Source organism: Felis catus, chromosome B1, assembly GCF_018350175.1.
Source record: "Felis catus isolate Fca126 chromosome B1, F.catus_Fca126_mat1.0, whole genome shotgun sequence".
Taxonomy (NCBI): Eukaryota; Metazoa; Chordata; class Mammalia; order Carnivora; family Felidae; genus Felis; species Felis catus.
The window spans coordinates 125,842,788-125,860,359 of record NC_058371.1 but is presented as its reverse complement, the minus strand read 5'-3'; the positions used below and the strand labels follow the sequence as shown (position 1 = coordinate 125,860,359).

The 17,572-nt window shown below is 45.6% G+C and overlaps 1 protein-coding gene across 2 annotated transcripts in view; it reads right to left on the bottom strand.

Annotated features, from left to right (window-relative positions):
* Positions 1–2,827: 2,827 nt before the first annotated feature.
* The window catches only part of UNC5C (unc-5 netrin receptor C), a 357,599-nt gene continuing 342,854 nt past the window's right edge, over positions 2,828–17,572 (bottom strand). For both annotated transcript variants that reach the window (XM_019829187.3, XM_011281792.4), the window contains 3 exons: positions 16,847–17,011; positions 10,216–10,394; positions 2,828–9,444 (listed from right to left, as the gene is read on the bottom strand). In XM_019829187.3, coding sequence (XP_019684746.1) covers positions 9,279–9,444; positions 10,216–10,394; positions 16,847–17,011 — 510 coding nt within the window. In that variant the 3' untranslated portion in view covers positions 2,828–9,278. The remainder of the gene's footprint in view (positions 9,445–10,215; positions 10,395–16,846; positions 17,012–17,572) is intronic.

Sequence of the window (17,572 nt, the reverse complement as noted above, 5' to 3'; positions counted from 1 at the left end):
CTTCATGGATCCTGGGGCCCCTGAGGATGGTAGCAGTCTAAGGAAAGGAAGGCTGTGAGGCCGAGTTCTCCAGGGCCACAGGAAAATGGGGGATGGTCTGTGAGGACAGTGAGTCGGGACAGAGGCCAGTCGGGCCTGGTAGGCTGAAGCACAAAGCAGTGGGTTCCATGCAAGGACTGCGGTCCGGAGGCAGCAGAACACTATGACAAAGACCCCATCTTTCCTCCCAGCCGTGACACGTGGGGTATGGAAGAAGGAGGCTATTGCCTTTGCCCCGGAAACGGCGTCCCCTTGGACCAGAGAAAGCCCTCTGCAAAGGGAGAGGGAAAGGATTGGGTTATTTCTGCTTGGATTGTGAATCTCGGCAGGTAGGGTAGAAAGTTTAGTTTTGAGGGGATCCGTTGAAGACTGGGTCAGGAGAGAAGCCCGGGATCGTTTGGGCACAGGCAGTATAAGAATACTCCCTTAGTTACCAGGGACCCCAAAGTGTTCGTGTGACTGGCTGCATTTAGCCAGCTGCACTTGGGCCAAGGGAATTCATCCCAGCACTGGGATTCAGATCGACTTGGCTCACGTTCCGTGGTTTTCACTTTCTCACTTCTGTGGAAGTATAGAATCTGAGCACCGTTTTCTCCCCTGTATATGGGATAAAAATACCCATCTGCTTAGGGCTCTCATGAGAAGCACATGAGATGAATTTGTGAAGTACGTGAAGGCCCCACCCAGCACGCAGCAGCAGCTTTTCCTCACCGACGTGAGTTCAACAGGATATAAGCTAGCGATGTTTAAAGAAGTCACAATTCAGGGGCGCCTGGGTGGCACAGTCGGTTAAGCGTCCGACTTCAGCCAGGTCACGGTCTCGCGGTCCGTGAGTTCGAGCCCCGCGTCAGGCTCTGGGCTGATGGCCCAGAGCCTGGAGCCTGTTTCTGATTCTGTGTCTCCCTCTCTCTCTGCCCCTCCCCCGTTCATGCTCTTTCTCTCTCTGTCCCAAAAATAAATAAACGTTGAAAAAAAAATTAAAATAAATAAAGAAGTCACAATTCACTGTGGGCACACCTCTTCGCCCCTCTCTGTGCCCCACTTCTATATGCTATGGCCGTTCATGGGACTTGAAGGGAGACGGGTAGTAAATCCCAGCTCAGGAGAACAGAACCTTCTCTTGGCACAAGTCATTTGTTACAACCCCACTCTTAGAAGGACTTTTGTTTCTGGAAAGTAATTTCTACCCTAGGTTCTGAGCTGCAAGACCTCTGGGACAGAAGAAGGTTCTTTGCCTGGTGCCTGTGTGCTGGCCCAGGAGGACAGATACAGCGGGAGGCCAGGCCTTAGAGAGCTCCGTAGTGTCCCCAGCCCAGGTTGCATGTCAGCGTCCTCACAGACTCACTTGGTAGCTCTCGTAGGTTCAGCTTTCCCAACAGGGATCCCAGCTACCAACACTCCAGAGTAGGGGTCAGTGGACGGCATGGGGGAGTCTTACCACCCTGTGCATTTCTTTGAGAAGTACCGTTTGATTCTTTAATTGTATTTTCATCTTTATTTTTTAAGTGTCTGTTTATTTTTGAGGAAGTGCAAGTTGGGGAGGGGCACAGAGAGGGGGGAACAGAGGATCCGAAGCGGGCTCTGCGCTGACAGCAGCGAGCCCGATGCGGGCTCGAACTCATGAACCTGAGCTGAAGTCAGACGCTCAACTGACTGAGCCACCCGGGTACCCCTGTATTTTCATCTTTTTGGATGGAGTTGAAATCTCTAGTCCAGCCATAGAACCCACTTCTGCCTTTTCTTTTCCCGAGGTTCCAGTTCTACACACAGTCACTACTTCCTTAGTCCCGACAAACATTTGAGTTTGTGACCCCAGCTTTAAATCTGTCTGAAGTCACTGTCTCCCAGGCCTCAGGAGGGGGCGTTTTCTCAGCATTGGTACAATTGTCATCCACTCTTGTGATCCCACCTGAGCAGGGGTGGGCAGATTGCGGTCCGTCCAAGGACACGGCTCCAAGTAGTTCTCTCACTAAGGGAGGAGCCGCCTTTGATTCCACTCGTTTCATGGCCATCATCCACCGCATGCTTGGAGCCTTCTGCTGGCTCGCTCTAAAGGGGTGACGGGGTGTCCTGTACCGGTGGCATTTGCCATAGCTCTGGGCATCCTGGGTTACCGGGCTCATCTTTCATGCCCTACCAATTAGCGTAGTTGTTTGCAAACAACTGATTTCATTTAAAATCAGGTCTCTCGGGGGAGAGCCCCATATTCTTTTTATCCACAAGGTCCCCAGGAGCTTCTGATGCTGCTCTAAGACTGGTTCTCCCCATTTACTGCTCACCACTATCACTTGGGGGCCATTAAAAAGTTCTCAACAACCAGGCCACACCCTAGATTATAAAATCAGAACCTCTAGGGTCGGGAGTCAGGTACTAGTGATGTGTTTGTTTATTTTGAGAGTGAGCTTGAGACGGGGAGAAGAGAGAGGGAGAGAGCGAGAGAGAGGGAATATAAATCTTAAGCAGGCTCCACACTCAGCGCGGAGCCCAGCACGGGGCTTGGTCCCATGACTGTGGTATCATGACCTGAGCTGAAATCAAGAGTATGGCACTTAATCAACTGAGCCACCCAGGCACCTCCAGGCACTAGTGGTTTTTAAAGCTACTCAGGTGATTATAATGTGCAGAGAGGCCTGAGAAACACTGATTCCAGAACCTTCATCCTGTCCCCAAGGGAGGCTGTGATTACCATCCTTGCCGACTCCAAGGGCTTTTCTGTCCGAAAGAAACGCAGGGTGACCCTTCACACAGGAGTGTTTTGTTATGAAGAAACAAAGGAGGTAGCACTCTGTTGCTTATAAATATAATTTATTACCTGTTTAAAAATTCTTTCTTACATTTTGTACATGTTGGCTGACAGAATAAATGCAGGCAATTTACAAACCAAGGGACTGCAGGAAAAATGGGGAGAGGCAGCAGGGAGAGAGAAGAGGCACACCCAGAGCTGGCATCCCTCACCTTCACCACACAGCGGCATGGTGGACGGGATGCCCAGAGAGCACTCCTCCACCAGGGGTTTTCTAGAAAAGGAATTGCATAGAAGATACAGCAAGAGGGAACTCCACAACAACAAAAGAAGTGTTCCGTATCTGAAAAGCCAAAGTTGTGTTGTCGTGTTTCCAAAAGAAAAATGACAAAGCACAAAATCTCAATCCACTTCTGCAGTTGAACTGTTCCAAAGGGAACAGCAGGTGGATGACACAGGCTCTTCAACACAGACTGCTGGGGATTTCTCTCTGACAAACACTGCCTGTCTTCTTTAGAAAGAGCGAAGCGGAAGGTCACCAACTTGCTACAGCTCAACGTTAAACTCGGTGAACATGTACAACACTGACACCCAACACACACACAGTGATGATATTCCCTGCAATTGGCTGAATGCATTCTGTCTGGAGGGCGAGGGATTCGGTACCAATGGCAGATCGAGGGAAGAGTGAGGGGGAGAACGCAAACCACTCAGCTTGTTCTGATTGCTGTCCTCTTTCTTTCCCAAGGCCTGGAGGGGTACGCACTTGAACTTAAGCCCCTAGGATTACAGGCGTCATATGAGACTTTAAGAGTATAAAAAGGCAAAGGCATTTTCCACTGGCTGTCGATTTCTTGCTCTTTTAAGCTGTTCTAAAACAGGTTTGTTTTAGCATGGAGAAGATAGCTCACGTCACGATTCTTGGATATCGCCTCACCATCGTGCCGAGGTGCAGAGGTCAATGGCTCATCAACTCCTAGGCTACTGCTCAGAGATACCGGCCTATGATTCACGTTCTGAACTCCAGAAATGAGGGTTACTGCACCCTGGGTCAGCGCCATCAGGCTCAACAGCGGCTCTGATAGCCCCAATTCCAACAGATCTTTGGAATTGAAGGATGACACATAGAATTTGAGAATATTTACAATGGGCCCTGAAGGGTGATGGCCTTCGGCAATTTACAATATTGCCGAGGCACAAATCTCAAATGGCATGTTAAGAGGCTGGTATACAGTACCAAATACTTTGGCTGGTGGGCAGCTGACTGTGTCTCAGGGCAGCTTCCTCGTTGTCTTCTGAACAACTGGTGTACTGGCCACAACTCTTGCGACATTCTGCAGAGATTCCCAACTTTGGATTCTGGAAGATCTCTTCAATCCCCGAGAGTCTAAGTGTACAGCTGGCTGGGAAACAGCCTCTTACCAACAGTGAGTTCTTTACGGTTGCTGGGGTTTGTGTACCAGCACATTTGTGGAGTTCCTGGTGGTTTGTCTTGGTGATGCCTCCCTCAGCCATTCTAAAATCGGTCGAGGAGCATATGTTACATTTGGTTGAATGAGCTCATTAGTATCCCACCACAAATCAATAGGAGGAGGGGACAAGCCTACCGGAAAAGCTGGGAACCCTGAACTCTCCTGAAGACAGATTTTTTTTTTTTAAGTAGGATTTCTGAAAATGGGGGCAAGCACAAGGCCAGTAAGCCTGAAGGATCAGAAAGTTGTTAGTCTTAGTTCACAGGGAAAACCTACCCAGTGACATACGTTGCCATTCCCCCCTCCCCCCACCCCTGCCTTTCCAAAATAGCAGGTTTTAGGCATGAATTCTGGAAATACTTATGACTCCATTTGGCTAACTTGACCTGTATGGACACAGGTTTAAATTAACATTGGTTGCAATATATTTATTCCCCTTATGACTTATTCCATTGAAAAAAATCAGAGAATGCAAGGGAAATCTTTGAAAGTGATCATTACAGCCAGAGATTATACAAATATATTTCTTAGGGTAGAGAAACAGCACTTCATTGCACAGAGTCAAAGTTCTAAGGATTTCATTCAACATTAGTTCAACAAGGGTAAAAAAAAACACACAAAAACAAAAAACCCAAAGTGTAATAGTTGGTCCTATGAGGCACTCGGAAGGTAAAAAAAATGTCTTATTACCTTGAGATAATAATAAAAATATTTTCCTTATTGGATCTATAAAATCTAATGCTCATTGACCACTATCATCTTTACAAATAATTGGCTTTAAGCAACAACATTCTGATTCACAAAAGCTCCTCTATTCTCAAAGAAGATGGATAAAACCCAGTTTCATTTCAGCTGTTTCCATGGTCATCCTTTCCCTCATTGGCCTTGGACTTGTACTGAGGTCTCTATGTGAAACAGATAACTTGTCCAGAGCAACTGCTCAGCAAAAGCTAAAGAAAACTCACATTCAACTTCAAGACTGAAAATTCAACATGTAAACTTCTTCTACATTCTTTACACTCTCTTGCAGGTCCTTATATAGTTTTTATTTGCTTGACCCCATGGGGGCAGACCATATACTGGCAAAGGCTTGTGAATTCTAGGAAGTTAGTGATCACCTTACTGGCTCCCTTCCTCATACGTGGATGACAGAAGTGGACCGAAAGCATATCTGCTGTGTTTCTGACAGTCATACACATGGGGATACAAAGGACGAGAGCCTCGTTTGCTTCTCTCCAGAAGTAAAAAGTCTTGATTCCACCATCTGAATGCTTACTTTGAAGGTATCTAACTTACATGAGAAATAAATATCTTAAAAAAAATTACAGAGTATCTAATTTCCAGAGTGTCCTAAACTCAGTCTCCATGATTTCTTCCTAACAAATGGCTCTACTGTTTGAAAGTTAAGAGAGTAATATCTCTAAAATAATAGTACATATGAAAATGGGTAATGGTTTTACAGTTGAGTATTGGACACCTCACCCAAAATATTGTCCTGCCTTTGAAGAAGTCATCTGAGGATGGGGATTTTTTCCTTGTAGCAGAGGTGAGTGTCCACATTGGTGTCCACACAGTTTGTGAAAAGGCTGTTCTCTGTTACATGTTTGTCATCACCCTGTGTCCAGTTACCAGTACTGAATCCAGTTTCTATTCCTTCCAGATCACTCTAAGGAAATCTAAATGAATGTGGTGAGAATAAAATGAAAATGGGACGAGACCTCTGCCTTTAGACACCCACATTCAGCAGAAAGGAATCTTCCTTCCAGTCCTGGTTACCAATCACAAATCTCCCTTCCTTAGACACAGTTCTGTCATTTGCATATATAAGACTTATTTGTAAGCGGATTCTTCTTACATTTCCAAAAATAAATATTAGAAAACTAAATGTAAGAGATTTAAAACATCCAAATCTCAATAAAAAATGTAAATGTTAAACATGACAACTCTTCAAAAACTGTTTTATACAGAGATTTATGTATTTCTATCATTCCTATTACCCCAAACCAACTTGAGACATACCGTGTGTGAAAGAGTTGGTGTACTAGCCTCATAATGACATGGAATTTTTATGGGTGATTTAAGTAAAGAAGTGTGACAATAAGAAAACTATAGATTTGAAGTGAAAATTTACCCACGTGTGTCCTAAAGATCCTGACTGTTTAGCTATTAATTCCCTTTGTCAAACAACTTTACGTGAATTTTTGTGACACTAGGATAGATTGCGTTGTGCACCACTAGATGGCACTATGCACAAATGATAGGTTTCTTTTCCCCATCCCAAAGAAGTAATAAGCGCGTCCTTCCTCACAAGCTATATAGAAACCCTAGGAATCAAAGGCAGGACATGTCACATAGAATGATGGAGTGGCTCTCTATGAAATGAACTGTTGAATCTGGACCTTCTAAGTTTGAGAGCAACCTAACTGCTATTATTTTACTCCAAAGGAAAAGGAAATCAGAATTCGTAGGGAAAATTATTGGACATGAATGGTGTGTTGTACGTAAGGGAGTTGCCATTCACTTGATGGGGAACATAACAGGTTCTATGACAGATGAGTACCTCACTTACAAGGAATCAACCACTCTTTCCTTTCCACTAGGCATGGAAGTTCCTTTGAACATCCTTCAGATTTCTAATTCTTGATTTCCACAGATGACAGCTCCCCAAACCAGTATTGATGAGCAATCTTGAGAAGTTATTTCAAACTGAAGTAATGGACAATAGCAATCTTTTGTCCTCCTCTTTGTAAAAAAATATCTATTTAAAAATCTTTTTACGTAGCATACAGTGTTACTATCTTTTGGTCAAATACGCATTGGTACAAACATTATCCACTGAACTTATTTATTACTGCAATCCCTTCCTTTCACGATAAGTGTAACATGTTTTTATCTATGGTGCAGGGGTGGCCTGAGAGAGACAGGTTATGGAAAATATGCCTCAAACAGAAGAAACAAAAACGGTGAGAGAAGAGGCTCCATAACAAGGTATCAATAGTTCCTCAATGATAAGGATGCCTTGAGGAATCGGGCATACTAAGAAGTCACCAAAATAGAAGAGGAAATATATGGGTAAAGAAGGAGGAAAATATCTAAAATGATTTCTAGTTCAATGCCAGTCAGTAACCTCTATACCTCTAGCCCAAAAGTGAACCACGGCCATGTTTTGAAGGTTCTGATTCATACGTTTGTTGTTCAGTCGTGGCTTGGCTTCTGGGCTATTGACCCTTTATTTCCCACCTGTTGAATGAATGGAGTCCCTGGGTTAAAACCAAGGGCCTGTGATAATTCTCAGGAAATACCATAGTTTACACAAAGTAGTCGTTTGACTACTTTTTGGTTAATTTTTTTTTTAATTTTAAAAACGTTTGATTAAGACAATAATAGAACATAACTTGCAACTAGTCAGGAAGGCAAGTGGTCCCTAAAGAGGAAAGAAATTGATAATAAAGGGATGCCACCTCTTGGTGAGCAGCACAAAGACGAGGCTGGGAAGCATGACAAATAGGTTACAGGTAAGGATCATCCTCTTCAAAGCTGGAACTATTTGGAAGGCATACTGTAGCCTGGGCAAGAGACTAGCTGGCTCTTTATTGATCCAGGTCAGCGTCCAGTGTGGGCCTCAGACTGATGAATGAGACTGGAGACATCACAGGAGAAGTCTAGCATTTTAGAACCTTGAGAATATCTAATACTTCCACCCTTTCATTGGACACGTGAGGAAACTGAGGTCCAGGGAGGTTCAATGACTTTCCCAAGGTAGCACAGCTAGACAATGACAAAGCCAGAATGTGAACTGGTTTTCCGATTGCCAGTTCGGAGGCTGTTCCTCTATGCACACTGCCTCTAAAGTAGACAGAGTACCCTGGGGGAGTCAGTGTGTAATCACATAACTACAATATTCAGTGAACTTTAATAGAGCACGCTTCTCCCAACAAGACTCGGAGGAGAAAGACCTTGCCTGAGCAAGCTGAAAGAAGAGACTGACAAAGCCAGTGAGCACTATCTTTCTGGTGCAGAAGGATGCAAGAAAGATAAAAGGTCAAGGAAGCAAAGCCTTTTAATTAAACTGGTGACCACGCCCACCTTATGTCAGAAGAGTGAAGCAGGTCTAGTCAATATCTAAATACTAACAGTACTGCTAACAAAAACAGAAGCTAAAAGAAAATCCTTTTACTAGAATACCTGTAAATACTCATTAATAATAATAATGATAATAATAATGATACCTTTAAAAAAACACCTCAAATTGCGTATTACAAACACACACGTGGTGAAGAAATGCTTGTTTGTGTGGCTGAACATGAATCACTGTCTTCCCTGCATTGCTACAGCTTTGTTCCCAGAGGGCACCAGATGGGTGCCCTCAAGGAATAAAGAGTCTTAGTTATTTCTCCTTTACACTTAGATTCTCCACCTCCCTGATACAAACAGTAACACTGGTTCTACAAGTTCTAGAAACGGAACACCAATGGAAGGATTATCTGAGACACTTGATGCACACAGTTTGTAGCAAAAGTCTGTGATTTCTCTGTAAATTACTAATCTGAAATAGACACAACAAACCGTCCACAGCTTCAACTTCAAATGATTTAAACAAAAATAGAACGAGCCATGGACAGTGTCCGCATCCCTGTCCAATTTGATGTAAACAACGTTTGTAGAAATTGGGTTTGTTAAGAAAGTTTATCCATATACCTGGATAGCAATAAAAAGCGTTTCCTAGGAAACTGTAAGATCCTGTACCACACAGCATACAGCCCAACTAAGAGGAAAATTAGGTCGATTTCTAAATTCAAGGTACAAATTTACACAATTGTTCTTAACTCCTGTGATGATGTCCGAGTAAAGTGGGCACGTGTATCAGCAGTTGTGTTATGTTTTCCTTCTCTCTCCCGCTTGCAATCTTGCCTTTGAAACTCATCGGTCTGGGTCCATTCTGGATTTCCTTCTCAACTGTGATGCCCTGGAGGGCCACAGACTCCCTGTGCATTGCCGTCCTTCATTTCCAGTCCCCGCACGAGTCAGTACTGCCCTTCCGCTGCTAAAGACACCACTGTCTCATGCCTTCCCATTTCTTCCAGGACAGCCGCCAGCATGCTCAAATTTCCATCTGGGAAGTTCTGTGCTTCCCAGAGATCCAGGATTACGCCAGTCGGGCTCGATTTGGTAGCAAAGTAATTCAAGTACCTGTAATTGGGAATGGGAGAGTGTGCTGAATGGTGAGATTTACAGATCTATTTTCTCTGTACTAAACCCTTCCGTCTCTCCATTTAAGTATCCGGGTCCCACTGGAGAAGCTGTGGTTTACAGGGAGCCATCCTAAATAACTAGCACATGCTTAATTAGATCAGCCCCAGACAGGAGATGTGATGTTTAACTTTGTTAACCTCAACTCTGAGTAAGATAATTTAAGAGGCGAGATGTCTATGGGTCATATCCTAAACAGGAAATCAAGACACTTATGTTTTCTTTCCAACCCAGGCTCTGATCATCTTTGACAGATCATGCCATGTCTTGTGCTTGGTGGTGATGGCAACATTCCAGGAAGAAGGGCTCCTGAGGTCTCTTTATAACTCGGTATCAATGCGGTGATTAGCACGTTAATTAACCATCAAGCATCAGCTCTTGTTCAACCAGAGTTGAGGAACAATTACTTTAAGTGAGTGGATATATTATTTAGGGCCATTTAGCCCATCAGCTTTGCAAAGTGGATCACAAAACCTGATCCTTATCTTGTCAGATAAGCCCAGGATATCTCTCAACAAGGTGTCTGCGAGACCAAGATGCAAGATGCAAAGAAGCCACTTAATATGGGTTTGCAGAATGACAAAAAGTAAATAGGTAAAAATAAAAGTAAACAGGTGTATGGGTAGAAAACAACAAAGGTTGCCCTAAGTCTCATTGGCATCAGCCCCGGTGCTCTGTGTCTAACAGAAACAGGAGCCCAGCCATACCCACCTGTCCAGGTTCAGCTTATGGGCCAGCATCCGCCAGTCATGACCTCTCGTCTGTGGGGCGTCCAGGCTGCTACAGAGCTTCTGTCTGATAGGTGGAGGGATGCTGAAAGCGCTGGGTCCCGTCACGGTGGTGATGGTGCTCGCTGGGTCCAGCAGAGGCAGATCGATGCCAGTAGGCTCCTGTAGTTCGGGCACAGGAACAACACAGCATTATTTCCAAAGACAAAAGCAATCTCTATTAAACCAATCGACATAATGCTTTGCTTTGCGCAATAAGAAGAGAATGGCCTCTTCCTGGCCGAAAGCTGGGACCTGACCTGGCCGAGAAGAAGAGGTACCTTCTGTGCTGACTTTGCATAGTCTTGAATGTATAGGTTTTTGCTCTGGGCTGGGCTTGGTGGAAGTTCTGGTGGGATTCGATAACAGCCTTTCTCTCATCCCGTTCAGGATGAAAGAGGAGAGAGGACTATCAATCCTCCTAAAGGTTTAGATTTCAAGAGGGGAGAAATGTTCGAAAGGGCAGTTCTTTGTGAATGAACAGATCTGAGATTAGAAGGCTGGGAGTTCAGAGCTTCTAGAAACTGTCTTGACCCTGAGGGGAATGCCCTGGGCAAATGCCCAAGTAAATTCTCTCTCTAACCTCTGCAGAAGAAGAGTCAGTTCTGCTTTTGTTGAATGAAATGGAACACAGCTCTCCTCCAAATGATATCAAATTAAGACTAATTTTTTACAGAAAATGGTGAACACAGTAGATTGCCTTAGGGCAAGCTGCTAATGGCATCCTCCAATTGCTGTACACCCTTATTTTTGTTCAATCTAATTTTAGGAGAGAAAATCATAAATTGGCTCTTAAAATAGTTTCAGCTCATAAAACAGCACAAATGCAAAATCTGAATTTCATCTGCAGGAGAAACTCTAATCATTTTCTGATCACTTCTGCTGGTTAGGAAAGCAAAAGCAAATGTTGCCTGGGAACTATTAAAGCAATAAAAGAAAATCCACTTAATCTACTTTAAATGTCATCTCTCTCTCCCTCTCTCTCTCTCTCAGAGCAGGTAACTCCTTGGTGTACATAATTAGTTGCTGGAGGATAAACTAGACACAGTTTCAGTCATCATGAAGTCTCTGGTGTCTTGCAGAGTGCTCAGCTCAGGGGGTCAGTGCCACCACTGTTCAGAGCCCCCCAAACTGCTCCTGCCCGGTGGGGATCACCGCTGTCTGTGTCCCAGTGTTCAGTGACAGTACGTTCTGTATTCTGGGGCCAACTGCCAAGGCTCACGGCTTGGCTTGTGCAATCCCACTGCACAGGGTCCATCCAGGGACCGGGAGGGCACATGAGAGCAAAACTTTTTTTTTTTTTTTTTTTGCCATAATATACACGGTGGGGTTGGCCGCCATCACAGTATTTGGCCTCAAAACCCCCAAACTGACAAACGGAGACTGAGGATTCCATTTGCTCCTCTGTGCTCATTCCAGCACATGCCAGTTAAAAGACTGGTATGAATGAAACACATTAGCAACAAATGGGATTTGGGGTCCCCCAGTGAAGACACGACTTGTAGATCTTTCCCCACATCTGACAGAGTTCCTTCCAAGGGACCCTGAAGACAGAGGAATCCTGACCTCAAGGGCACAGGACTTAAACAAAGGAGAGCAGAAGAATGACCCAGGGGCAGGTGATGGTGTTTATCAATGCATTCGTGTTGGGGATTTCTGAACCGAAGGACTTCAACACTCGTATTAGGCAAAAATGATGTATGTATGGGTTGGGAGGTGGAGGGGAAGAGACATCACGTGGTATTTCCACAGCTTAGTGCCATCACCCGTGCTGAGATCCTGCTTGCTTCCTATCTGGACAGTAACAACAGAGCCTAGAAGGAAATGCCGCATATCCCCAGGTATGACTATCCCTTGCTGGCAGTGAAGATTAAATTTGCGCCTGAAGCAACAAGGAGTATGCTCGGTGTAGCTCAGACTTGCTTCCCCAGAGAGTATGCTTGCTGTTGGCCACATCTCCTTACTGATTACCTGTGGTCTATGCCAGACTAATCTTCCCAAAGTGCCACGCTGATGTTTCTCCCTTTTCTCTCTTATTAAAAAGCCTTGGGGCGCCTGGGTGGCGCAGTCGGTTAAGCGTCTGACTTCAGCCAGGTCACGATCTCGCGGTCCGTGAGTTCGAGCCCCGCGTCGGGCTCTGGGCTGATGACTCGGAGCCTGGAGCCTGTTTCCGATTCTGTGTCTCCCTCTCTCTCTGCCCCTCCCCCGTTCATGCTCTGTCTCTCTCTGTCCCAAAAATAAATAAAAACGTTGAAAAAAAATTTTTTTTAAAAAAATAAAATAAAAAGCCTTAAATGCCCCTCCTACCACATGGAGTCCCGCAGTGAGGGATATCTGTGCCACCTGCCCCCTTGGGTGGTATGAGGCCTGAGGGGCGATGCCTGCATAGTACGGGTCCAGGCCTGACATGCAGTAGGGGCCCCATCCTCCTGTTCTCCCACCACTTCACAGTCCGACCCGGTCTCAGGTTGCCTGGACAGAACTCAAACTCTCCTCAGACTGGACCACTCACTCTTCCTAGTGCCTTTTTAAAGGATGGACCTCTGATAGTTCTGCCCTTTCCCTTACTCTTTGCTGGGCAAATCCCTCAAAGTCTGGACCCAAACACATGTTGGGGTGCCTCCCCTGAACAAGCCCACCGAAAGTCACCAACCTGGGACCTCTTGCAGCACCTTTCCCGGCCCACACATCTGCTCTGGGCATGTTGGCCATATTTATGTGTTATTTCTTTTGATTCCTTAAATTTCTTGGAGACGAGGGTATTTTTGTCATCCTCAGAATCCCCCTGGTACTCAGCACAGTGCCCTGCACACAGATGCTCCTCAATTCAAATTTGGTGAAATGAGAGAAAACATCTTTCCTCGTACAGAAAGGGGATAAAGGCCCATCCCACAGAGATCCCGACAGAGGCCCAACCCACAGAGTAGTGTGTTATGCATCCTTCCAGGTAAATGTGGCTAATAATACGGCTCTTCTCACTGTTAAATCCTGAAGTAAAGGCCAGGTAAAGGCAGGCATGCCTCTCGGGAGGGTTTGTTCATGTATTCTTGTTGTCAACCTTTTCCTGATGAGTAAAAACTGTTACCACTTCATGTGGGCCTTCCAAGTCTGAGTCACCAGCCCTGTCTGCTATGCCTATTTATTTCTGCATGGATGAAATTAGTCCAATAGGGCACAATTTTTTTGTGTCTTTTCCCAGATGGCTGACACCAGCCTTGGAGGTAAAAGAAAAATATACATCTATACTTCCATTTCCATTTCTTCTAGTAACTTCAGTTGTTATTAGTTCTTCCTTTACTTCCAGGTAAGAGTAGAGTTTACTCTTATGGAATGCTTATTACAATAATCGTTTATGATATTGGTACCATCTGTCTCTGATGTTATGATTCCCTTAGTTAGACATACGATTTTTCAACATTAGCCAAACAGCTGCTGTGGGTGACGGCACACATTTTCAGTACTGGGCGGTGGAAATAACGTTCCACTCCCATACTCTGACTCTTCTTCCTAAAGCCACTTAAAAAAAGAAAAAAAAAAAGATTTTCCTGGGGTGCTTGCTGGCTCAGTCAGTTGAGCATCCGACTCTCGATTTCAGCCCAGGTCACAATCCCAGGGGTGTGGGATTGAGCCCCGTGTCGGGCTCCACACTGTGCATGGAGCCTGCTTGACATACTGTCTCTCCCTCTGCCCCCTCCCCCATTTGTGCCCTCACTTTCTTAAAACAAAACAAAACAAAACAAAACAACAGCAACTAGATTTTCCTAATGATTGTTTAAACGGGTTCTAGAAAACTGAAAAGTGCATGAGATGCGTACAGCAGATGTACACAAAGATTATTCTAGCAAATGTAGGAAATTATAACTGTTACTATTATCTGGAAATCTGTTAGTAAAACAATTGACTAATACTGCCTCCTCAAGTTCCACCTTTTTCAGGGTTGAAAGCTATGAACTAAAGCAAGGTATGAAAAACCAGCCTGGGAACATAAGCTGTCTCCTTTACCCTGAGAACTAATATTTATTTATTTACTTATTGAGATTTATTTTCCATTCATTTCTTTTCACAGTGGCTGGCAGAGGTTTTATTTTATTATTTTGATAAAAAGGGACTCTAAAGTTTAATTTGATGACAGATGCCACAGCTTGCAAAGGCAGAGTTTACTCAAGAATTCAGTGATCCTAATAGCATTGGTGGGAGCAGTAATGGTGAACATCAACTGAACATGTGCTGTAAGCCAAGTTCTGTGCAGCGCACTTACTACCGTTCACTCGTTCCATTCTCACAACAGACCCAAAACTTCATGCTATTATTATATCAATTTACATAGGAGGAAACTGAGGCAAGAGGGGTTAAGTAATGGCCCATATCCCCATGGAACTGTCCATTTGGGAATTTCCTACCAGAGGTCTTTGCGTACAGCTACAACTAAATGGAAGGTCTGAAGAGTCTTTAAATTTCCCTCTCTTCTCTACACTACTTTTTCCTCTGGTGTTGATGGATAGCATCCCTGTTCTTACTCTGCCCACATCCCTCTTAAAAAAAAAAAAAAGAAAGAAAGAAAAAGTAAAACCTTAATTACTTACATTTGGGCATGTATTCATGCCCATACTTTTACTCTTTCAGACATTTTCATTAAACCCCATCTCTGTGAGACTAAAGACCTTGTCTCTCCTTCAGGAATCTCTGGCCAAAGCACCCAGTGAAGAACTGTCTGGCTCTTGACATCACCATGGTCTATGTCAAGCACAGCCTGGTCTCCCTGGGGGGCAACAGGTCCTTCCTGACTAGACAGGCCAAGGGCTATGGCTTTATAAATGACTGCTGGTGACTGCCTTGAGTGGTGGGTGGCTGGGGGGCGGGGGCAGCACATTCCTGGCAAGTCAGCTCATTCTTGGAAGATAGCACTTTGGAATTACAACCCCAGCCCACCTGCCAGCTAGCCGTGTGACCCTAGGAAGGAGCCCTGTGCGGGAGAAAGGCACCACAAATGGCGCCTTTTCTCTATTTGGTTACGGTTTGTCAGTCACAGTGTACCCCTACTTGGAGCTTTTGATGAGGATAGGGGGCTCAGGGCTTTCCAGATCAATTGTTCAGAGCCGAGCCTTGCTCCTCAACATCAGTACCCAGCCCCACGCGTCTGTCCCCCTCTGTGGGCCGCATGCACCCGCATTCAAATGCTAACCACGGCGGTGGGACTCAGTGACCCAGAAGTAAAAGCAGCAGAGTGCCCCATAATACCCAAAGTCATCTGACTCCAGTCATTTCTGACCCTCCCTTGGTTATGTGCGCTTGTGCGTCACGCGCGGGCAAAGGCCTCCGACGCCACAGAAGGGATGGCCTCTCCGAGCTGACCGCCACCAAGTTGCAAAAGAAATCACCTCTCCTCTACGTTGGCACAAGGGAAGTCCTTAAGTTGGGCTTACACTATGCAAAACTCTTTTCCCAGCGTGGGGCTGGCGGCCCTGGGGGAGGGGCGCGCCAACAGCTCTCTTTCACTGGCGGCCGCGCCTCGTCCAGCTTTTCATCAGGCCGCGAACGTTCGCACTGAACTGAAAGCAGGCATCAAAGGAGCAGACCTCCTCGCCCCCCTCCCAAATTCCGCGGCCTTTGTTGTCCCTGGAGCTGGGCGGTTATTGAACTCTGCAGACCCGCTGGGCCCGGAAAGTGAAAACACCCTCCGGAGCCAGCAGGGGTGGTGCTGTGTGCCTGGGAGATCGGGCCTGCGCACCGGAGGGCCGGGCGGTTGCCATGGCGCCCTGACACCGAGATCATTCCTTATGAATGTCACCGGGGTCTGTGACTAAAGTTGTTTATGAGTCAAAAGTCTCCTGAAACTACAGCAGGAAGTGATGGCCGAGGCCGGGCAGGCTGTGGGAAAGGAGGCTGGAGCATCCCAGAGCGGACGGGCTCCCCCCTCCTCGGTTTGCTATGGAAGACAGCCCTCAAATGCAACATGGAGCGCGCCACACGGCGCAGGGCCACATTTCATTCGTCACCGCGCGTGACACCGCGAGGGAGAAGCCGTCTTTTAAATCACAGGCCGTCCCGCTGTAGTCTTAAAAATACGACAGTCCTGCGCTTTGTGGTTCAGCGAGCAGCGCGGAGCTGGGCTCCTCCAGGCCCCAGGAAATGTTGCCTTCTGACCATTTGCCTGATTCCTTTTCCTTTGTTCCTCCAGGGTGCAGGGTTTCTACTGTTCAAAAGGAGGACGGGGGAGAGTATGGCGCTCCGAGGGGACGCTCTGGGAAAAGTTACTCCATGTACACGCTGCTTAAATTAAACCTTACACTTGAAATTCAGATCTGTTGTAAAAAGTTAGAACACGATCCTTAAATGCATGTCACTAAATATAAAAGCCTTCTTTCTCCAAAAGGATTTCCTATTATATTCTTTTATATCTCTGGCTCCCTGTGTTCATTAAAAATAGTATTCTATTAATAAATAGGACCTACAGGAAGCTTCTCAGGACTTCCCACATGGCCTATGCTGAGATACCTTTATCCTCCACACCCCCTCTCCCTCCCAAGGTCGTTCTTTCCCCTGATTTCAGAGGCAGCCAAGAAAGAGCTTCTTACCTCTGACACGGTGCAGTTTAGCTGGAAGATCTGCCCTTCTCCTTCCACCTGTCGCACGCAGAGTTTGCAAACCAGTTCCACTGTGTTCAGGCTGAATCTTTCCAAGGTGAAAGTGCAGTGGAGGTTTCTTTGAGACCCACTCCATATATGATAGAAAGGAATTTCCTAAAGGGTATACAAACGTTAACCACCAGTGAGGGGCTAATACCAAAAGCGACTCTCAGACACTGCATGGCCAAGTCCTTTTCTCAGGATTACAAGTGACCTTATTTCACCCTCACAACAGGCTTAGGGGTAGGGACACTCCAACCCGCTTTTCAGATGAAAAAACTGAGGCCCAGAGATGTTAAATCTGCCACCCTCCAATCCCACAGCTAGTAAGTGGCAGAGTTGAGATATGAACCCAGGGGTCAGCCTCCAGAATCCATTTACCTAACCAGTCTGCACTTCTGTCATTTACAAAAGAAGCCATTGTAAGTGATTTTTCAAAAGTTTAGCAATTCCCAAAATAAAACCTACACACTCCAGTCATTGCTCATTAAAAGGAATCCCTGCCGTGGTATTCTGGAGAAAAGCAAAGAAAGTCTAAAGGGTAAAGCACTGATCTAGTTCGCTTTCATGCCTATATGCCCCCTCTGCACAGGACAGGGGGGGAAGTCAGAACTCACTGCAAGTGGGAAACTGTGGGCTGCCGATTAGCTGCCACAGAAAATCCTTGGCCTAAAA